Here is a 23,401-nt window from a genome sequence, read left to right as displayed (position 1 = left end):
TATCCGGGTTCTCGGTTCTGAGCGTGACCGCCCCAGGAGGAGGATCCGGGAGGCCATCAATATCAGGGAGCGATCCCCGGAAATTAACAATAACAGTGGCTGGGATCTGCTATAACACCACCTTACTGCGAGTGGCGCGGGGCTCTAGACACCTCACTGGTGGTGTGAGACTGGAACTGGGCTGTTATCACTGCTGTAGCGCAGTATCTACTTTCCTCACCGTTTGTGCTTGTGTTGTCATGTATATGTAGTAATGCACACCCGCCATGACGCGCTTTGCACTTCTCTACGCGCGCTGTCACTATGTACCGCGCTTTGCTTGCTTGCCTCCTTCTTTTATACTGCTGTTCTTTCCATGTCCACTTCATTCCTGATGATGGTCATAAAGACCGAAACGTTGTAACGATACCAATGGATTTGTGTGAAATGCAGTGCTCTCTTGAGTGTAGGCAGGTTGCCTGCAAACAATTCAAGTATAATGAAGCTGCGTGAAGCGTCCTTCAAAATTTTGATTATTATTATTATTATTATTATTATTGTAGAAAGGAAAAAGACATTATGGATACGAGTTAAGAGTAACTCTCCATCACTGTAACATGATACTTTATACAGTCAGAAAGTGCAATAACTAGGCACAAAACTGACAGAGTACTGAGACATTCGACGTCCTGACACCTAGCTTCAACACATCTCCGTAGCGCTAACCGTCAGGGCACGACGGAAATGAGTTTCTATGTAGTCTGTGATGACAGACGGAGCTCGTATAAGGTACTTGCCGGATGTGTCCACCTCGGCACGTGGATCAAAAGCCTGAGGCTTAGTCATAGTCAGGGAAAGATCTCGCTGATCTTCCGAACTGACAGAAGGCTCCAATGCCTGAGCCGGAGGCCCGGCGGCAACAAGATCTCGCTGATCCTCAGAAGCCAAATTTTCAGGAGCAGACGCCCTGAGTGACCCAGATCTCGCTGAACTGGCCCCAGAGCCGCTCGGAACCTGGTCACCACTGGAACTTTCCAGGGTACCATCATCCATAACCCCATCCATGTCACCGGAAAGGGGCACGCCACAAATCGGACTATAAACTGCAATAACTCAAAAATAAATCGAAGAAGAAACGTCCACCATGTGGAGCAAAGAAAAAGGCCAAATAAGGTCTGGAGTTCGGGAGTAATATGGTGGCGGAGTTTGAAAATTTTCTTTGAATTGCTATGGTTTTAGGACCGAATTAGGCCAAACACACTGTCACATTCGAAGCCGGAGCTCCGAAATGTAACTACTCCCTGCACCGCCTTCTGTTCATGCATTGCCCTGCTCTACAACAGTCCATTTCAAAACTATAGACGCGTACCGAGGCAAAAACCGTTGTGCCAGCATCTATACCACATAAAATCTGTGATCACTTTGTGCATAAATTTTTCTAAATTGGGCGTCTGTTATCCAATCGTTTAGAAACTATAATTATGAGAGTAAATGTGGAGCGGACCTGAGCAATATTCCGAAAACTATTCTCAAAAAGGTCCAGCCATTTTTGATATATTTCAAAAAGCCTACACGTCTATAGTTTTGAAATGGACTGGTTCATGAATCCGCCCAGTCCACATTCCTTCTCTGTTTCTCTCTAGTAATGGTTCATGAATCCGCCCAGTCCACATTCCTTCTCCGTTTCTCTCCGTTTTTCTTTCCTTTCAGTTGTGTCGTAATATCTGGACTCTATTATGCGTACACTACTGTACACTTATGACTGTATGCGTTGCATGCTGTATGTACGTCACACAGGCCGTTTCCCGTAGGCCAGAACTTTGATGTGCTTCACTGGCTCGCGACTTCTCTTGTTTTTGACTTACCTACTGGTTGTGCATTTCTTGCTCCTCATTAGTTTACTCGTCCATGTCTCCTTGTCCCTATTGAGAATAATACTACATGGTGTCAGAATTGGGCTGCTGATAACGATGGCTGGATTTTCTATTCCATCCATGAGATGGGAGTCAGACAACCTCCCGGAGGAATTCGCCTCGTTTAGGCAGTATTGTGAATTGATTTTCGGAGGTCCGTACTCAGCGAAGTCAGCGAAAGAGCAATGCTCATATATCCTCCTTTGGATAGGCCGACCTGGTGTGGACATCTACAATTCCTGGACATTTGCAGACGAAGCTGACCGCTTCAAAGTGGACGAATTACTTTCCCGTTTTCAGGCCCACCTGCACCCGAAAGTAAACGCGTGGCTGGCCCGTTTCCAGCTTCAACAGCAACGGCAAAATGTGGGGGAAACCACTGACGATTTTCTCTGTCGCTGTCGGAACTTGGCAGTGAAGTGCAAATTTGCCGATGCCGGTGAAGTCAACACCCGTTTGCTAGAGCAGCTGATTGTCGGCACCCGACATAAAACGGTACAGGAGAAGCTGTTGGAGAAGGGCGACCAGTTGTCGTCTCTTGACGAAGGGCTGGAAGTTGCGAGGACACATGAAGCTACAGCTACCCAGATGGCTCAGCTAACCGGGTCTCGCTCCGCCAGTGTTAGCCCTGCTGACGTATCCTTTGTTAAAAAGTCTGCTCCGAAGAGATCCAAGGATTTCAAGAAAAAACAACAAAAAAAGAGTTGTCAATTCTGTGGGAAGGAAGACCATGATCGTGCAGTATGCCCAGCTCGATCAGCTGAGTGTAATTTCTGTAAGAAACAAGGGCACTTTGCTACTGTGTGCCAGAAGAAGCAACGATCCTGTGACGCTGTACATACTGTACCGCCAGATGCGCATGCCCCTGGCATGTTTCTCGGCAGCGTCGATGCCGGACGTGACCCTTGGTCTGTGTCGGTGGAAGTCAACAATTCCCCAGTCATGATGAAGATCGACACCGGAGCCGATGTCTCTGTAATTCCAGCAAGTGTATTCCGCCTGTTAGATGCGCAGGCCCTGCGACCCAGTCGTCGTACCCTGATGTCTGCTAACTCAAGCGTCCTCGACGTAGCTGGCGTGTTCGACGCAGTGGTAACACATGCGGGCAAGTCGTCTCGCCAAGAGATTTTCGTTGCCAACAACCTCAAGCAGGCCCTCCTAGGACGCCCTGCAATAGTCGCCTTGGACCTCCTGGACGTCAAGGCTGACATCTCTGAAGTATCGAGCGGTATTCGCGACACCGCGACAGCACGAGCTGCATACCCCGATTTGTTCAAACCTCTCGGCAGGTTCACTGGAGAGCCTCACTGCATTCGCCTCGAAGAAGGCGCCAAACCATTTGCTCTGTCCTGCCCGCGCGACAATGTGGCAATACCGCTAATGCCGATTGTTAAAGCGGAGCTTGAGAAGATGGAAAAGCAAGGCGTCATCGTCCCTGTCGACGAACCAACTGATTGGTGTGCTGGCCTTGTTGTTGTCGCCAAACCTGGAGGGGAGGCAGTCCGTCTGTGCGTTGACTACACACGTCTCAACCAACACGTTCGTCGTGAGCAGTTCGTCTTGCCGGCGGTAGACCACACGCTGGGTCAGTTGGGCGGTGCCAGGTATTTCACAAAGCTTGACGCCAACTCTGGGTTTTACCAAGTGCCCTTGGCCAAGGAATCCCAGAAGTTGACCACATTTATCACCCCGTTTGGGCGTTTCATGTTCACGCGTCTACCATTCGGTATTTGTTCGGCTCGCGAACATTTTCAGAAACGAATGGCTCGGATCTTGAACGGTGTGGTTGGTACCGCATGTCAGATGGACGACGCTCTAGTGTTCGGTAGCACTGAAGAGGAACATGATAACCGGCTGCACCAGGTGCTACAACGGCTCACTCACGACAACGGCGTCACACTCAACCCGGACAAGTGTCTCTTCAAAGTCACTTCTGCCAAGTTCTTGGGTCATATCATCGACCAAGACGGCATCCACTCTGATCCCCAGAAGGTGCAGGGCATTCAAGACTTCACGCCATGCCAGGATGTCGCGGATGTGAGAAGCTTTCTCGGCCTCGTCAACCAGCTTGGCAAGTTCTCTCCCTCACTTGCTTCCGTCTCACAGCCGATCCGCGACCTTCTCAAGAAAGGCAATGCCTGGTCCTGGGGACCCCCTCAGCAATCGGCATTTGAAGAGATTAAGGCTCTTCTGTCGTGTACGCCTGTTCTTGCTCTGTACTCTCCCGAGTACCCAACTATTGTCTCTGCAGACACCTCGAGCTATGGTCTCGGTGCCGTTATCAAGCAGCAACAGCCGTCCGGCGATTGGAAACCCGTATCGTTCCAGTCTCGTGCACTACTGCCGGCAGAGCGTCGCTATGCTCAAATAGAAAAGGAAGCTCTTGGCCTCACCTGGGCTTGCAACCGATTCTCTGATTACCTCATCGGTAAGAGATTCACGCTGGAAACAGATCACAAGCCTCTGGTGCCCCTGTTCAGCACCAGTGCTCTCGACTCTATCCCTCCACGTGTACTTCGGTTCCGGCTCAACCTGATGCGATTTGATTTCGACATCGTACACATCCCTGGCAAAGATCTAATCGTTGCTGATGCCTTATCTAGGTCACCTGCGTCGCGTCCTCTGTCCGCTGATGACGTCCGCCTCCTCGACTTCGCAGAAGCTTTTCTCGACAGTGTGGTTTCTTATCTCCCTGCGTCCGATGCAAGACTGAGTGAGATTCAACACCAGCAGGCTCAAGACCCAGTGTGTCAACATCTTGTGCAGTACACTCTGTCCGGTTGGCCAAGTTTACAGTCTGCTCCAGTGTCCGTTAAGCCCTACTACGCATCCCGGCAGTCATTCTGTATCACAGATGGCCTGCTCCTGTACGGTTCCAGAATCGTCATCCCGGACCAGCTCCGTCCAGAAGTCCTCCAGCAGCTCCATGCTGGTCACCTCGGCATCACGAAGACCCGCGAAAGGGCTCGCCAGTCAGTTTGGTGGCCAGGTCTAAGCGCCCAGTTGGCTGATATCGTGTCCAATTGCCAAGCCTGGCTCGTGACAAGCCAACGCCAGTGGAGCCCCTGCTGTCCTCACGTCTTCCCGAGTTCCCGTGGCAGGAAGTCGCTGCCGATTTCATGCAGTTCCAAGGCTCTCAGTACCTAGTTGTCGTCGACTACTACTCCCGATGGATCGAGCTTGCTCAGATGTCCCGTACTTCTGCAGCTTCTCTCATCACGCAACTGAAGTCCATGTTTGCGCGTCACGGCAATCCAGATGTGTTTGTTTCGGACAATGGTCCCCCATTCACAAGTGCAGAGGTTTCAGCATGGCTTCAAGAGCAAGGAACCACCCAGCGCACGAGCAGCCCTCTTCATCCGCAAGGCAACGGCTTAGTGGAACGCGCAGTGCAGACCCTAAAGCATTTGCTGGTGAGGGGAGGTGATCCGTATGTTGCTCTGCAGAGCTATCGTGCCAGTCCACTAGCACATGGCTTCAGTCCTGCGGAGCTCCTCATGGGCCGCCGCATCCAGACGCGTTTACCCATGTCGGCAGACGTTCGACGGCCATACCTCGTAGATCGCACAGCGTTTGCCGCTAAAGACGCCTCTTTGAAGTCCCGGCAAGCGTCGGATTTCAACTCCCGCCATCGCGCTCTCGATGCTACGCCACTGGTCCCGGGTACCGCTGTCTTTGTTCCGGATAGGAAAGAGCCTGGTATTGTCACTGCCGAGCATTCCACCAGGTCGCTTATCGTGGAGACGCCATCCGGTTCGGTTCTCCGCCGCAACCGCAGTGACCTCATCGTCGATCCGCCTGCAGGTTCTGCTAACGACGCTGTGGACAATGGTGAGCCAGCGTCACCTGCCCAACGTCTATCTCCAGGTACTGAGCGTTCCGGTAGAGTTACCCGTTCTGGACGTGCCGTTCATACTCCTATCAGATTCCGTTAATCATTTAGCGTTACTCTTTCGTCTTCAGCATTATTCCTGTTTTGCTAACTTATCGCTCTCTTGCTGCGCGCCCTGAAAGGGGAGATGTCGTAATATCTGGACTCTATTATGCGTACACTACTGTACACTTATGACTGTATGCGTTGCATGCTGTATGTACGTCACACAGGCCGTTTCCCGTAGGCCAGAACTTTGATGTGCTTCACTGGCTCGCGACTTCTCTTGTTTTTGACTTACCTACTGGTTGTGCATTTCTTGCTCCTCATTAGTTTACTCGTCCATGTCTCCTTGTCCCTATTGAGAATAATACTACAAGTTGCATCTTCCTCTCTGCTCTGTTTTATTTTCTCTTTTCGTTCGTCCCTCTTGATATTTGTACTTTGTACAGTTGAGGCAACGAACTGAAATAATAAAAACCAGGGAGTCGTACCAATTTTACGACTCCCTGATAAAAACAACCAAACCAACCAACCAACCGGAGTATAGTAATTGGACCCCCGGCCCCGGGGAACTTTACTATGCAGCGACGACTGACAGTGCGTCCACAGACACTGAACTCAGTTCCCAATGATAGCGGCGGGAAATCGTTCACCACAAGTCATGAGCCAGGCTATCCTTGCGGTATCCTTTCTCAATATATGTAGTCTACAGAGAAAAGTCGGCGAAGTGCAACAGTACCTTGCTGTGCGTGGAATCCATGTCCTCGGCCCGGCTGAAACTTGGCTGAAGCCTTGCATTAGCGACGGCAAGATTTCGATTCCGAATTACAAGCTGTTCCGAAAGGACCGTTATCGTCAACATGGAGGAGGCGTCGCTGTGTACTGTCATGATTCTGTCCATGCCAGAAGGCGCACGGACCTGGAGTGTCCAGAGCTAGAGATGATGTGGATCGAAATTACAAGCAATGGGCGCACCACTGTTCTCGGGTGTACATATCGCCCACCAAACAAACCTGTATCGTACTGGGATGGTTTCGAGAATAACATTGAACAAGCTTGTCAAGGACGGCAGCATTCCACAGTACTCGTTGGTGACTTTAACGTGGATTTCAGCATGCCTGGTAATGCTGCCCACCCTCTTCAGCATATTCTGACGAGATTTGATCTGAAGAATTACGTATCCTCTGCAACACGAGTGACAGCACATTCTTGATCTTTCCCTCTCAACAACAGCTATAAGTGGAATATGTAAAATAATTTACCTCGATATAAGTGATCACTATGCCATACTCGCTCATCTACCGATTCTGTCTAAACCTGCTCGCAAGGGAACATCAACTGTCACGGGTCGTCGTCTCCATCAGATTGACTGGGGCTGCTTTCAAACTGATTTACATGGCATACTGTCTGTCGGCTTCGATGATCAAGATGTTGACTCCATGACAACTTCCTTTATTTTATTTATTTTTATTTATTTCACTCAACTCGTGGTCCATGACCAATTGGCACACAAAGTGCGAGAGAGGGGTGATAGCCAACCACGGCAAAAAAAGAAAGGAAAGGAATATAGAAAAAGAGAAGATAGAAGGATAGACAAGAATCCAGCAAGGATATCCTATCATGCTACATTATGCGATCGGAGTGCATTTTTAAAGCGGGAAAGACATTTTGATGTCTTAACATGCTGGGGAAGTTGCAGCTAAAGGCTGTAGGACAAAAACAAAGGAGAGTTGGTAAATGCGGCTGAATTAGCACGGGGAAGTGAGAGACTATTACGAGTGGACCGGGACAGAGAAAACCAATTGAATACGGAGAGATGAATGGGAATTTTACCTAGGCGAATTCTGTGGATCAAAATGCAAAGCTGCTGTTTGCGATTATCTTGCAGTGGCTGAGTATTGCTGATACAATAGAGCTCAAGACTAGGAAATAAACGCTGCTTGTTAAACAATATTTTAAGAAGAGATTTATGTTGGATTTCAAGTTTGTTCGCTAGATGTTGACTTAGACTACACCAAGACTGACATGCATACTGGAAAATAGGTAATAGATACGAGCGATAAAACATAGGACGGCATGGCATGTATTTGGCAGATGAGAACGATGAGGATATAGTATGCCGAGAACACTACTAGTTTTTTTGCAAATATAGTCTGCATGAGGAGCCTATGTTAGACAGTCGTCAATAATTATACCAAAGTGCTTATGTTCATGGACAATTTCTATGGTCGATGAGCTGCCAGGACATGATAAAGACTTTAGCAATGCTATTCTCTCCACCCTTGACCAACATGCACCCATCACCGACCGCCGCCGTGCAGACCGGCGTCCATGTCTCTGGCTGACTCGCGAGCTGGTTGAGTGTGTCCGGAACCGAAACAGACTGCACCGCCGTGTAATGCAAGATAGAGCAAACGAGGCACTCCAGCAGGAGCACCGAGCTGCACGTGCCAAGGCCAGAAAGCTAGATTGACAGTTGAAGAATGCTTACTTTATGGATCAATATTATGTCTGATCAGAGGAAACTTTGGTCCGTGATGAACACTGTCACCGGACGAAAGAAGACCCGCCGAGTACTAGGCATAGCCCGATTTTGCTAGCAATTCTGCTAGCAAAATATCGAAGAATTTTGAAAGGGAATTTGCTGGCAAAATGGAGCAAAATATCGGTGTGTTCGCTGGAAATTGGGAGATTTTACACTTACATGTATACGGTGCACGTGACTCATTTTCGCACAGTTTTACCAACACGTGACTCGCTTTTTCTTTTTTTGCCAACACGTGACCCACTTTCGGTCAGTTTTTCCCTCACGTGACACAAATTTTGGAGCAAAAAGGGAGCAAAATATCGAGTGGCGCGTGGCCTGGTAAAATGAAAGCAAAATATCGACAATCAGCTTTAGCAAATTTAGGTCTGCGCCTGCTAAGGGGGCGCGCGAATCGGGCCACTTCCTGGTCACAACGGACACTTCGATAGTTAGCGGCAATGATTACTTTACACGTTACAGTTAGAAAGATTCGGCAGACTACATATGAACAAGAAATACGTACAGGGGCAAGGAGCCAGAAAAAGGTGCTTCGGCAAGGGCCAAGCAAGCAGAGAGAGATTGTCAGGAAGAGAAAAGGCAAGCTGGCTGGCGGCAACCGTATGCAAAAGTGAGGTTCGTGGCATACGGTACGCCAATATGCTAACGTACGCTAAAGCCAGTGCTTCCAAAAACATTGCGGAAAAGTGCAGCGTGGGCAGCACAAAAGCCACGTGGGTGACTGTGAGAATTATGACGTAGCAAGTCGTAGCACGACATCACTCCCCCGCCAGTGGACTGACGAAGGATAGTGCACGAAATGTAGAAAACAGATTGAGTAAGGCTAAGTAAATGTACAAGATTAGTGTTGCTATGGCGGATGCGGTATAGCAAGCGGCAAGAAAACGAGAAATATATAAAGTGGACATGTACAAGAATATTTACAAGTCATTGCAAATGGATACAGGGTGTATGCACTGATGACGATCACACACAAGAAATTCAGTCATTCCAATGAATTCACTCATGCCAACGGACAATACGATGCTGAATTGATACTGACCCAGATGGGGTGGTCGCTGGCAGGATGGCCGAGACAGGTGGCGCACTCGCGGCAGTGTCGGGGAGATATGCAGGCTTGAGCCGGTCAACGGAGACACTATCCTCCTTGCCATTGAGCAGTATGGTGAAGTACTTGTTGTGTCGAGAGATAACCTTGAACGGGCCTTGATAGGGCGGCTGGAGGGGTTTACGCACAGCATCCGTGCGGACATACACATGCGTCGCTGTGGCTAGGTCGCCGGACACCCACACGGAACGGTTGCTGGATCTGGGAGTGGTGGGTCGTAATGCCTGCAGAGATGTGCGGAGGGCTTGGACATAGTGAGATGGGCTGGGTGAGGTTGAAAAGCTGGGCTCGTAGAATTCACCAGGAAGACGCAGTGTTGTGCCGTAGGTGAGCTCGGCTACACTGCAGTCTAAATCGGCTCTGTACGCTGCACGGATGCCGAGCATGACCAGGGGCAAATTGTGTGACCAGCTGCCGGATGCCTGTGCCATCAGAGAGGACTTCATGTGGCGGTGGAATCGCTCGACCAAGCCGTTACTCTGGGGGTGATACGCAGTGGTGCGTAGGCGGGAGGATCCGAGTAGCTTCAACAATGCAGCGAATAAGCTTGACTCGAATTGTCTGCCACGGTCGGTGGTGATCACTGATGGAGTGCCAAAACGGGACACCCATTGTAGCAGGCCGTGTGCGGTTGACTCGGCTGTACAGTCGCGTAGTGGTATTGCTTCGGGCCAACGGGTGAAACGATCCACACATGTTAGCAGATACGTGAAACCTTGGGATGGCTGCAGAGGTCCGACGAGGTCGATATGGATGTGATCGAACCGGGCGTCAGGCGGCATGAATTTCGACAGTGGTGCCGAGGTATGCCGGTGTACTTTGGACCGCTGACATTCATGGCAACAGCGAGTCCAAGCGCGCACATTCTTAGAAATGGCAGGCCAAACATACCGAGCTGTGATCAGACGCTGAGTTGCTTTGATGCCAGGGTGGCTGATGCTGTGGAGCGAATCGAAAACAGGTCTACGGAATGCTTCTGGGACATATGGCCGTGGTGTACCGGTGGATACATCGCACAAGAGCGGAACAGGAGAGAACGGCAGCGAGATAGACTTGAAATCGAGACTGGTGTCTGGACGAGTACGGAGTGCCTCGAGCTCTGGGCAGTTGGTCTGGGCAGCCGCAAACTTGGTGAAATCAATGGGTTGCTGGATGGCATTGACAGACGGTCGGGAGAGTGCATCCGCAACCACATTGTCCACGCCCTGGATGTGCTGCAGGTCAGTGGTGAACTCTGCCACATATGCAAGTTGACGCTGCTCGCGTGGGGACAGACGGTCGGACGCGGTGCGGAGAGCAAATGTCAGGGGCTTGTGGTCCGTATACACTGTAAACTCTCGACCCTCGAGATAGTGACGGAAATGGCGGATGGACAGGTAGATTGCCAGGAGTTCTCGGCTGAATGTGCTGTAGCGTGTTTCGGCCGGCTGTAACCGCTTCGAGAAGAATGCAATGGGCTGCCAAGTCGAATCGACCAGTTGGTTCAGGGCAGCACCAACAGCGAAATCGGACGCATCAACCATGAGGGCGATCGGAGCGTTAGGTTGGGGATGCGTGAGAAGCGTAGCAGCGCTGATGGCTTCCTTGACGGCAGTGAAGGCAGCTCGAGCTGTGTCACTGAGGACGATAGCTTTGTTCTTCGGCGTCTTGGGGCCAGCGAGAAGATCAGTGAGCGGTTGCACTATTTTCGCACACCTGGGGATGAACCGGCGATAAAAGTTCACTAGCCCCAGGAAACGACGGAGTGCACGGAGAGTTGCAGGCTCAGCATACTCAATGATGGCTTGCACCTTCTCGGGCAGGGTGTGGAGACCTGCAGCGTCGACTCGGTGGCCGAGGAAGTTGACGGCCGGTGCCAGGAACTCACACTTGTGCAGGCTGATGATGAGGCCATGGTCCTCGAGACGTTGAAACACAGTACGGATGTGCTCCAGGTGCTCTTCTCGAGAGGTGCTAGCGATTAGCAAGTCGTCCATATAGACGAAGCAGAAGGGGAGGCCCTGCAGTACTTGGTCTATGAACCTTTGGAACGTCTGGCCTGCATTGCGCAGGCCAAACGGCATGCGGACGAACTCGTAGAGGCCGAATGGCGTAACAACGGCTGTCTTCGGTATGTCGTCAGGGTGGACGGGAATCTGATGATATGCCCGCCGAAGGTCAACCTTGGAGAAAATTTTAGTGCCGTGGAGCGAACTAGCAAAATCCTGCAAGCGGGGGACAGGATACCGATCTGGGACCGTCTTGGCATTTAGCGCACGGTAATCACCGCAGGGACGCCAATCGCCGTCTGACTTAGGCACCATATGCAGGGGCGAAGACCACGGGCTGGAGGATGGCCGGATGATGCCTAGATCAGCCATGTGCTGAAACTCAGCCTTAGCGGCGGCCAGGCGATCGGGTGGCAGACGGCGTGCACGGGCATGGGCGGGTGCACCAACCGTTTCGATGAAGTGAACGGTGTCATGCTTGATTGTTTGGGGCTGAGCTGCTGAATTGGTCAGTCCAGGGAATTCCTGCAGGAGTAAATTCACCTCCGGTTGCTCGGTGAGCGGCGGTGCGAGAGACGAAGTATCCTGGCCGTGAGCTAGGACGGCATGCACGGAGAGATCGGTCACGGTGTCATGCAGGGCACGGTTGCGGATGTCTACAGTGAGACCGAACTTGTGGAGGAAATCAGCTCCGAGAATTGGACTAGAAACATCGGCGATCACAAAGAGCCATGGGAATGACCGACGAAGACCGAGGTCAAGGGTGAGCGATCGACAGCCATATGTGGGAATGCTAGTTCCGTTGGCTGCACGCAACGTGTCAATGACGGCGGTCTGCTTGCCTTTACGGAACGTGGTTGGCAAGACACTGACGGCGGCGCCAGTGTCGACTAGGAGACGCAACCCCGTGACACGGTCTCGGACATAGAATAGGCGACATGTGGTCTGCAGGCCAGCGGTGCTGGTCGCCAACAGGGGCTGGCCAGCTAGTTTGACGACCGGGAGCAGGGTGGTCGGCAGTTCTTAGCTTGGTCGCCAAACTTGCTATGAAAGAAACACAGGCCGGGCCGACCAGGCGAGTTGTTCCGTGAGCGCGGTGGACCAGATCCACGGCCAGAGCTGCGACCCCGGGATCCGTCCAACCGTTTATGCAGAGAGCTGACGGCCTCGGTCAGGGCAGCAATCTGTTGCTCCAGGGCGGACATCCGAGCGTCGTCCTGTGATGGGCGTTGGATGGCGGAGACTGAGGCCTGGGTTGTCTCCATAACCCGGTCAGCAATGGCAGCTAGTTCGGAAAGGCTTGTAGCCTTTGGGGTCGACGCAAGGACCAGCTGGGCATTGCTCGGAAGTCGCTGCAAAAACAGCTCCCGTAAAATCGACTCATCCAATTGGCTGGAGCCAATAAGCTGCTGCATGCGGCGCAACAGGTGGGATGGGGTGCGGTCTCCAAGCTCCTCTTCCGTGAGCAGACGCCGGAGTCGCTTCTGCTCAGACATCTGAGTGCGGGCGATGAGCTGGCTTTTCAGCGTCGTGTATGGCTCAGTCTGCGGGGGACTGATGAGCAGCTCTCGGACCTCCATGGAGAACTGCTCCGACAGTGCCGCAGCTACATAATCGAACTTGGTCCGCTGGGCAGTGATGCCACGATGACTGAAGAGACACTCAGCCCGGGCAAACCACAGAGCGGGATCCGAAGGGTAAAAATCGGGCAGCTTGATACTGACGGCTGCCACAGCTGGGGGCCGGTCCAACTCAAGGCTACTCCCAATAACACTACCACTGGTACCGGCTGTGGCCTGTGCCTTGTTGAGCTGGTCCAGCAGAGCCTGCTGCTGTTGCCTGAGCTCCATGAGTTCCTCCCTGGTAACTGAGGGTGCGTCCGGGAAAGGTTTTCCACGGCCCTTCCCGTTGCTGGCCGGCGTGGTCATGGTGAACAATGTAGCCTTGCCTACAGAAATATCGGGGTCACCAATTTAGCAAATTTAGGTCTGCGCCTGCTAAGGGGGCGCGCGAATCGGGCCACTTCCTGGTCACAACGGACACTTCGATAGTTAGCGGCAATGATTACTTTACACGTTACAGTTAGAAAGATTCGGCAGACTACATATGAACAAGAAATACGTACAGGGGCAAGGAGCCAGAAAAAGGTGCTTCGGCAAGGGCCAAGCAAGCAGAGAGAGATTGTCAGGAAGAGAAAAGGCAAGCTGGCTGGCGGCAACCGTATGCAAAAGTGAGGTTCGTGGCATACGGTACGCCAATATGCTAACGTACGCTAAAGCCAGTGCTTCCAAAAACATTGCGGAAAAGTGCAGCGTGGGCAGCACAAAAGCCACGTGGGTGACTGTGAGAATTATGACGTAGCAAGTCGTAGCACGGCGGGGGAGTGTTATCATCTCAGAGGCGGAAAGAAAGGAAATGTACGCGTGACAGAGGAGTATTATCATGTCAGAGGCGGCTGCATGTTGCAGGCTTGGCGGGATACCAGCAGGAGCGCTGCAATGGGGCGAGGCGTGCCGACTGAGGCGGGGACAGGTGGAGGCGAGCGCAGCTCCATGGGGTCCGGTGCCGGGCGTGGGCCTGCGTGCGTGCACAGTGAGTGAGCTGGTACGACGGGTGGAGGTGGCCAATTTCCAGCTTGAGGCCAGGAAGAAGACGACTGGACGATGTGCCGTGGCAGGATAGCGGGGTATCCAGGTGGGCCGGGAGGGTGGCAGGGGCCACAGCAGCTCCGAGGCTGATCCAGTGATGGTGAGGCTCAAGTTTTACGTCAACAGCCGGCGATTGACGGGTTCCCGAGAGTTGAGGCGAGCAGGAAACTGCGGCGGGCCGAGCTCGGGGATGGCATGCTCAAAACTCCGAAGAGCGCAGCGTCAGGGGTCACCAATTTAGGGTTTTACGTCGGGCCCTGGACGACGGCTACTTTGGCCAACCGGTCAACGAAGAAGTTGTGACCAAAGAGAATGATTTTATTTCTTGCGCATGCGTATGTAGAATGACGTAATACTCAGGGAGTGAGGTCGCTACACAGCCAGCAAAATTTGCGGCAAAATATCGAAGCTTCCCTGGCAAAATCGGGCTTTGCCTACCGAGTACCCCAGGTATCAGCTGACCAGCTGGGCGACTTCTTTGCAGATGTTGTTCATGACCCCAGTCGACCTACGCACCTACATTGTACCAAGAGTACATAACCCGTTATGTACTCTTGATTGTACCAAGATCATTAAGAGTACATAACCCTCGGGGGGGTTATTTAGAAAAGCGATCCTGTCAGCTTTTCTATTATTGTGTTCACATGGCAAGAAAAACGACACCGCTATGCTACGTAAGCTTCTACGTAAGGTGCTCGGTATTTCACTTAGGCTACGTAAGTCTCTACGTAAGGTGCTCGGTATTAGATCTACCAACGGGTGGTAGCCGCGTGCTGTGCACGTGCACGGCAGACATTGTGTTGCAGTGCAGTCCGTGTTTGGATGTGCATGCGCGAGGAACTTTCTCCTTTGGAACTGCTTCTTGTATGAGCTGTTTCGGATATTTCGTCTCCTGTCCTGGCTTATTTCGTTTCGGCGCTGCTGAGACCTCCTTTCGCGGAATATTACTCAATGACAGGTGAGTTGACCAGTTCCCTTTGATTCATTTGCTTGTGTTGACTCTTTCATTTACGAAAAGTGTGCTGATTTTGGGCGGAATGCAATAAATAATGGAAAAGCTGACAGGATCTCTTTTCTAAATTTAGCTTTTCCGCTGCCCAGGCCTCCTTTTACGGAATACTCGATGACAGGTGATCTCTGATTTGACCGGTTTCCTTCGATTCATTGGAAAGGCTTCCTGTCTGAAGCCTTTCCATACTGGTACTCGATGTTCCAGTTTTGTGACACGAGAATGGCACGAGAATTAGTGTACCGCTGAGTGTACCGCTATACACGTGGTCGACACGTAGTCGACACGTTGTTGATACTTTTTTAACACGTGACCCCGTCAACGGTCTGCTTTGTGCCAATGCCACTCGGTAAACGCCGATGTCGCGTACGACAAAGACGACTATCCCGTACGCGAAATAGTTGAGAATTGCATGACGTGGACCTGACGGCAAGGACAACTGCGAGGAGGCCCCTTTCGGTACCCCTGACGGGAAGGAGAACTGCAGAAGTCGACGAAGTCGAACGAGTAGGCCCCTTTTCCGTACCCCATACTGCAAAGTGCCATTGATGGATACCTTTTGCACCTGGAACGACCCCTTAAACGCTGTCGCGGCGACTATCCCGTACGCGAAATAGTTGAGAACTGCTGACGTGGACCTTTTGCACCTGGAACGGCCCCGTAAACGCTGTCGTATCGGCGGAGTGAATGTGCAGGGTACACTGTACTAGGGTGAAAAGAATTGCTGCAAAGACGTTCCCTCTACTAGGCTCTACAAGTGTAGGCCTTTGCCTTTGGAGACATCGTCGGCGAACTGAATGCGCAGGGCGAAAAGAACTGCTGCAAAGACGTCCGCTCTAGGCCTTTGGAGACATCGTGGGAACTCCTTCCAGTACTATACAAACTGCTGACGTGGCCGTGGACATGTACATGGAGAGTCATGGTGGGACTTCATGTACATGGATACATGGTGGGAATTCCTTCCGGCACCCCCGTACCGCAAAGCCAACGGTGGGGAAGGAGAAGTGCAGACGTGCAGGAAGATGAACGAGGAGGAACCAGGACGAGCGAGCAATGGCAGGACTAGCTGGATCGTAAGTAATAGCTAAATTGTGCATGACAACTTGACATCCATGCGGCACTCGCCACTTGCCACTGCATATTTCTTGTCCACTAACAATGTCTCTCCTCTGCCCCCTGTGTGTCCACGGCCCTGTTGCTGAATTGGCCCGATGAATCGAATGTCTTCCGCAACTGGAACGGCCCCGTGAACGCTGTCGCGTCGGCGACTGAATGCGCAGGAGGGAAAATATTGCTGCGAAGACGTCTCCTCTAGACGACGGTAAGGCACCCCATTGATATGTTGCCAGTGTGTGCCAGGGTATCGCGCGATGGTGAATGAGGAATGATGAAGGGTACGGTGGGACTGTAGACCTGTTACCTTCTACTAACACGTTATCAGGTGGAGAGTGTCTTGTACTCACGTTATCAGGTCGAGAGCGTATTGTAGTCACTCTCTCTATTCCTGTACTTCATTACGTTTAAGGTGTACGTATAACTTCTCAAAAAAATTTAATGGTCTACAGTCGTGTCGGAAGGGTACGGTGGGACTGTAGACATGTTACCTTCTAACACGTTATCAGGTGGAGAGTGTCTTGTACTCACGTTATCACTATATCAGGTCGAGAGCGTATTGTAGTCACTCTCTCTATTCCTGTACTTCATTACGTTTCAGGTGTACGTATAACTTTTCCAAAAAATTTAATGGTTCACGTCTTCAGATAGAGAGCGTATTGCACCCACTGTCTAGTCTCTGTAGTGCATTGAGATGTTGCGGATCGCACATGAAATGGATACACAGACAAAGCAGGCCAAGTACATGAGAGAGTGGACGATGTGCAGATCGACACGGCCTGCGGGTACTTCATTAAAGTTACCCGTGACATAACTAGGATAAAAGTTAATCACTGCAAAAACATTGCCAAGTATGTGAGCACTTTGGACTTGACAGAAGAGTGCACGGGCGACGTTGACAAAACATACCGCGGTGACTGTCACTATCATGACAGCAGGGCACATCGCACGCAGCATCGCAGATCGTGTCGAATTGCGCATCGTAATATTGCAAAATTGCTCCTGTGCATGCAAGTGGATTTCATTGCACTTCTCAGTTTGGGAAATGCTCGATTATGACAATTCTCCGTGTGTGTGCACTAGCCCTGAACAGACATGTAGGTGAACCGTTTGTGGTGTCGCATAGCCTACCCCACGACCTTCTGCTTTCTTTCTTCATCACTTGTATCGTGCAGGTATATCATCCCGTGATGACCACATTGAAGTCTGAATTTGAAGTGTGAAGATGCTTCAGCAACCACATCGTACTTTTCCATTGCTTTCATTGTGCTTCTACTGTGCATGTGTGTAACTTGTGGGGTAAACATGTGATAACATTGTATGCTGGCGACACGGTCAGATGTTCATGCGTCTAACGTACACCTGCATGTTATGCATTGAAAAGGGGTTGCCACTTGCGATCCTGGGACGAGTATCAGGTCCGCTTTGTCCTGTGTGGGCTGTATCAGATTGCTGTTCACTTCTCAATCTGTTGGATATGTGACTTTCTGCAACTTTCTGGTGTATGATGGCCATGTCCTTGCTTGTCACTTTGTATGATATTACATTCTGTATTCGCTGCTTCCATGGCATGGTCTGCAAACTGCAATCCTTGGGCAAATGTCATGTTTGCTATGTTGTGCTTTGGCCGTCAGCTTGTCTACACGCTGTAGTTGAATTATTTTTGTTTCACAACTGACTTCCTCAAGTACGGTGGCCACTGCTTTGCATGGCATTATACATGAAGAATTTCCTGTTTGTGTCGTGTGCATGTGCGTATGTGTGCGTGGCCACGTGTGTGTGCCGTGTGCATACACATGTTTGTGTATCTGTGTGCGGGGTAGCGAGGCGGGGAGGGCTGGTATGTTTCAGTGTGTTATTGCAGTCGCATGGCTACATACAGTACATCGCGCGCGTGGTCATCATGTTTACCTTCGGGGTTGGGGTGGGGAGGGAACGGAAAAAGAGCTGAAATTATCCATATAAAAATCGCTCTGTGAGCGGTTCTGAAAAACCTTTACTGGTACTGCCCCGTTGTAAAAGTAAGAAATTAGAACTGGCCCATTGTCCCCCCAAATGCGAACTGATCCACCTAAATCGCGAATGACGGGACCCGAACGCACCAGTAGCACGAGGTTCCTACCTGTGGATGCAGATGGGGACTTTGGTCCGGACCATAGGCCATGTACTGTACTAGCGGTAGGCTTCCCTATCAAAATAATAAATTCTACTGCTACTACTGGTGTTACCCTATGATAATTGCCGTGATCCTGTGCCTTCCCGACCTCGTGCTACTGGTGCGTTCGGGTCCCGTCATTCGCGATTTAGGTGGATCAGTTCGCATTTGGGGGGACAATGGGCCAGTTCTAATTTCTTACTTTTACGACGGGGCAGTACCAGTAAAGGTTTTTCAGAACCGCTCACAGAGCGATTTTTATATGGATAATTTGCTTATGCTCACCCTTTCATTTACGGAAACGTGTGCTGATTTTATTCGGATTTAAATCCATTTTTATCTCTTTGCCTTGTCTACAGTGTGCGAAGAACGCGAGTTCACCTTCTTGACGGTAAGGCTTATGTTTGATGTGTTGTCGAAATACTCATATTCATTGTACATTGGTACGTTACAAGTAAGGCACTGGTCAGTGGCATACTATCGTTGGCAGTTCCCAATCTGGAGGGAAAGTTTCAAGGACCCATTGACCGAGTTTGCAAAATAAATTCGCATATCAGGGAAAATCTCCATTGTGGAGAGGTTCAGTAAACTTGTTTGCTTCATACGAAACAAGCCAATGGGTGCAGTCTCGTCTCGTGAAGATCTCGTACTTGTATGATTGGATTTGTTTACTCGAGTCTGGGCTGTGTGAGTATTGCCGAGATTGCACTGCCCCAAATAAAGTTTCGTGCCGCCAAAGCAAGAATTACGATCTACAATCTGTTTGTACATGTAGCACCTGCAAGAATGTGCTGTACATGTATCGTACTTTCTCTGTTGCTGTTTCAGTTGCCGTCATGTTGCTAAAGAAAGGTTCAGTAGAGAGGTTCTGCAAAACGAAAATTCGAACGAAGTTTCGCGACAGTCCTTGCGAAAGTGTGTACGAATTTTTGCACGAACTTTGCGTTCTGCACATTTTCGTAGTTTGCGCGGGCCAAGCGCACGTACGCCATGACCCGATCTCACGAAAGTGTGTACGACAGTTCATTTCGCGTTCCCTGCAAGTTTCGCGTCCAAAGTTGCGAAAGTTCGTGCGAAGTTTCGCACTTCATGACGTAGAACGAAAGTTTGTATGCATTATTTTTCGTTTTGCAGAACCTCTCTAGTGACTCATTTCTTTCATACGAGACGAGTCAATGAGTTGGTGTGGCTTAGAATCTTTCGCTGTAGAAGAAATCTTGTTCAGTTGCGGTCTGCTTTCTCGTCCTCTAGCTGTGATCGAGGCCATTGCGGTCATACTGCCTGTTCTCTGTGTTGACCTTAGCTCTTGGTAATATCGCTATCCATGTATGCGCTCAGCTTGGTTGCACCTCGATGCCTCATTGGAAAGGCTTCCTGTCTGAAGCCTTTCCATACTGGTACTCGATGTTCCGGTTTTGTGACACGAGAATGGCACGAGAATTAGTGTACCGCTGAGTGTACCGCTATACACGTGGTCGACACGTAGTCGACACGTTGTTGATACTTTTTTGACACGTGACCCCGTCAACGGTCTGCTTTGTGCCAATGCCACTCGGTAAACGCCGATGTCACGTACGACAAAGACGACTATCCCGTACGCGAAATAGTTGAGCACTGCATGACGTGGACCTGACGGCAAGGACAACTGCGAGGAGGCCCCTTTCGGTACCCCTGACGGGAAGGAGAACTGCAGAAGTCGACGAAGTCGAACGAGGAGGCCCCTTTTCCGTACCCCATACTGCAAAGTGCCATTGATGGATACCTTTTGCACCTGGAACGACCCCTTAAACGCTGTCGCGGCGACTATCCCGTACGCGAAATAGTTGAGAACCGCTGACGTGGACCTTTTGCACCTGGAACGGCCCCGTAAACGCTGTCGTGTCGGCGGAGTGAATGTGCAGGGTACTAGGGTGAAAAGAATTGCTGCAAAGACGTCCCCTCTACTAGGCTCTAGGCCTTTGCCTTTGGAGACATCGTCGGCGAACTGAATGCGCAGGGCGAAAAGAATAGACCGATCCCCTTATTATTGTCTGGGTTCGAGCAAGGGGGCAACTCCGCAGTCGCGTGGGATCCTGCTGCACACACGCGACCAACCTCACCGCGACTGTGCGTGACTTCTCGCATGCGAAGTGCAGAGCACACGAGATCTACATGCAGTGCAAGCCTCTCTACAAAAAAATGCCACAAGGACTTTTGATTTGAGCTGTTTTGTTTTTGTTTAGACGTCTTCCTTTTTACGACTTCAGGATGCCTTCTCAGAACATTGCTGCGTTCCTCACTGTCAGAACAGGAGGACGAAGCAAACAAGCCATTTCACTCCTTTCCTCGTGTGGAGCCACAGCGGCCTGGAGAAAGCGGATCCAGGCTATTCCCCGTGAGGAAGGACGTAGTTTTAGGGTCACTCTGAATATTTGAGTTGCAGCGATCATTTCGATCCCGAAATCGAAATCGTTTTGCCCAGCTCTACAAGGACAGGATGAGTCCAGGAAACCAAACAGCTGTCCTACAGTACCAGGTTTGCTCAGTTTCGCAAGAGAGTGGAGTCTGGACGCCCTGCTCCCCATGATCGCAAAACAGTATTTGCTGAGCCTAGTGCATTTCGGTCATGGAAGTGCAGCGTCTGGATCAGCCATCACGAGCTCCCCATGCTCGCAAACCAGTATTTTGCTGAGAGGCAACGGCACTTTGAGTTGGAAAGGAACCTGGCTTAGTGCAGTTTGGTCCTGTAATGGAAGTGCAGCATCTGCATCAGGAGTTGGCAGCAAGTAGAGCTCGTGTACAGAGTCTCGTGGAGCAGTTGGACGATGTGAGGACTAGGGTGAAGAAAGCCGAAAAACAGCTTACGTACAATAACATAAAGGGGAGTCTGAGCCGCTCCAGTTTCTGACTGGTTTGCCTTCAGGTGTTTGGACCGCTCTGTGGGACTTCTTTGAGCCTAGCCGAGAAAATGTACTGCGCCGCGCCAGATCTGCGAAGACGGAAGCTGAGGGACGGCGGATACAGTTGGAGGTGGCCGTAAATCGCCAATGAGCATGTAATGGAGGATCAGCTGCTATTGGCATTGATGTGTGTAAGCCTGGGCCGAATGGAACAGAAGCTGGCATGCGTGGCACAAGTTAACCATCCGTTTCACGGTATATAGCTAGCTGAGCTGGAAAGATGTCTTGTTTCTCCGTTTGGGCATGATCCTCATCTGGGTGAGCTGGCGAGATGTTCAGTCATCAATGCCATGTACCGCAAGACATTCTGCAATGGGGATGAAACAGTTCTATTTTGCCATGCACTTAGGGTTCTCGCACCGGCACGGCACAGCACAACAAGACCCAACAGATCCTTGCGCTCTTATTTTCTCCCACTGTAAACTTTGCTGATCACAACACCCGGTAGCCAGTCGCAGATGCAACCAAATCAACCAGGTTCTTTTTTTCCAATACGGAAACCAAAAGTATACCAATATTTACATCGAATGCAGTGATGATTTCGATACTGTTCACTAGCACAACGCATTACCAGACTGGCATATAATCATGATAATATTATCCATTTCTCAATCTCTGTCATTGCTTTCTTAGATCTCCAATCATCGATATCGGACCATAAACAGTCTACTAGTATCATCTTATATTATTTCATCATTAGTATCCTGCTACTATCCTCCTCTAACGATGAGCTTGAAGAAACGAAACAGCTGTCTAGAGGCGTAAATAATATCTGTCAACGGAAGTGTCCTTGCTGTGCTGGTGTGTTTATGCTTCGTGCATTAGTTCGGCCAAGAGCGCATGGTGGTGGCGGGTTGAGGATGTAGTACAGCGGAGTATGACCGAAAGCTCTGTCACGATGTATATTATCAGGAAGGTATAGAAACGGAAAAAAACTGTATCTTCATCTTGGGCGTAAACAGCCCGTCTCACATTAAATATACTAGAAAATAGTCCACTCTGAACATGCAGTCTTCCTAAGAGAGAGAGGGGGGGGGGGGGGGGGGTATATTCATAGGTTCGAAAGAACCGCACACACTTTGCTGCAGACAGCGGCAAGCTTTGGCCCTCGTGCTTCGAAGAGGGAGCAATCCACTGCGCTACGCTTGCGATTAACAGCAAGCTTCAACTTTTCAAAGGTACGACTCATCACTGGCTCTGGGGTAATGTTCCTGGAACAAATGCCCCATTGCCGACTGAGGGCCAGGGAGCACGCAATCTGCCTTCCTGGGCGAGAAGTGTTCCAGCACAAGAAGCAGCACGAATACATGCTGACAAAGACCACCATCACCACCAGCCGGCACACAGCACACTGTTCTTCAAACACCATCCACTCCGTCCATGTGTTTGCACTGTCCTCCTCTAGCTCTTCACGCTCAACAAATACCACGCACTGCTCATCTTGTTTTTTGCTTCCTCTGGGTTGGCTAGCCCTTCGACTTGACAAAACAGCGATCACCACTGCACTGCTATCGTCACCTCATAGCAGTCGCTTCCACCAGTGGCTTTGCCTGTCTTTGCAAGGTGTCCAAGGATGGCTGCTGTTGTCACTACAGGCAAATCAGAAGTACTTTAGTGGCTGATGTCCAACCAGATCGTTGGAAAATCGATTTTTCCACTTCAGGGCTGCTGATCGCGATCGCGACTTGGTGACTTGGCAGCACCACGGTTACCTTCATAGAAGATGGCTCTGGAGAGGAAAAGGCAGACCAGAAAAAGGTTACTATTGTCTTCAGCACCGATCTCAACGCCTAGGCACAAAATATATCTCAAAACACGATTCACGATTCGAATATTTCAACAACAAAAAAACTCACCTCTGGAGTAACTCCTGTTTGTGGCCCGAGATCGTTCCGTCCCGCGCCTTGAAAAAATCCTACAGCTGCATCACAGTCCATGTCTCTCTCGGAGACTCTGCTCCTACCAGCAGGAGGTTCAGCACCGCTCGAAGCCATCACAAACTACTTGAACTAAGCAGAAGACATTCCAAAACAAACCTGAAACACACTGTCAAAGATGCTGTCACGTTCAAAAACTAGCTCGATCGCGAGTGAGGTTGCCCCCGTGCTCGAACCCAGTATAATAAGGGGA

The 23,401-nt window shown here is 50.6% G+C and overlaps 1 protein-coding gene across 1 annotated transcript; it reads left to right on the top strand.

Moving 5' to 3' along the window:
* The first annotated feature begins 1,949 nt into the window (after nt 1-1,949).
* LOC135827024 (uncharacterized protein K02A2.6-like) lies at nt 1,950-5,827 on the top strand. Its single transcript, XM_065339544.1, has 2 exons — nt 1,950-4,759; nt 4,924-5,827. Exons 1-2 carry the CDS (start codon nt 1,950-1,952, stop codon nt 5,825-5,827), a joined length of 3,714 nt encoding a protein of 1,237 aa, XP_065195616.1.
* Nucleotides 5,828-23,401: the final 17,574 nt, after the last annotated feature.

Source organism: Sycon ciliatum, chromosome 11, assembly GCF_964019385.1.
Source record: "Sycon ciliatum chromosome 11, ocSycCili1.1, whole genome shotgun sequence".
Taxonomy (NCBI): Eukaryota; Metazoa; Porifera; class Calcarea; order Leucosolenida; family Sycettidae; genus Sycon; species Sycon ciliatum.
This window is presented reverse-complemented; position numbering and strand designations above follow the sequence as displayed.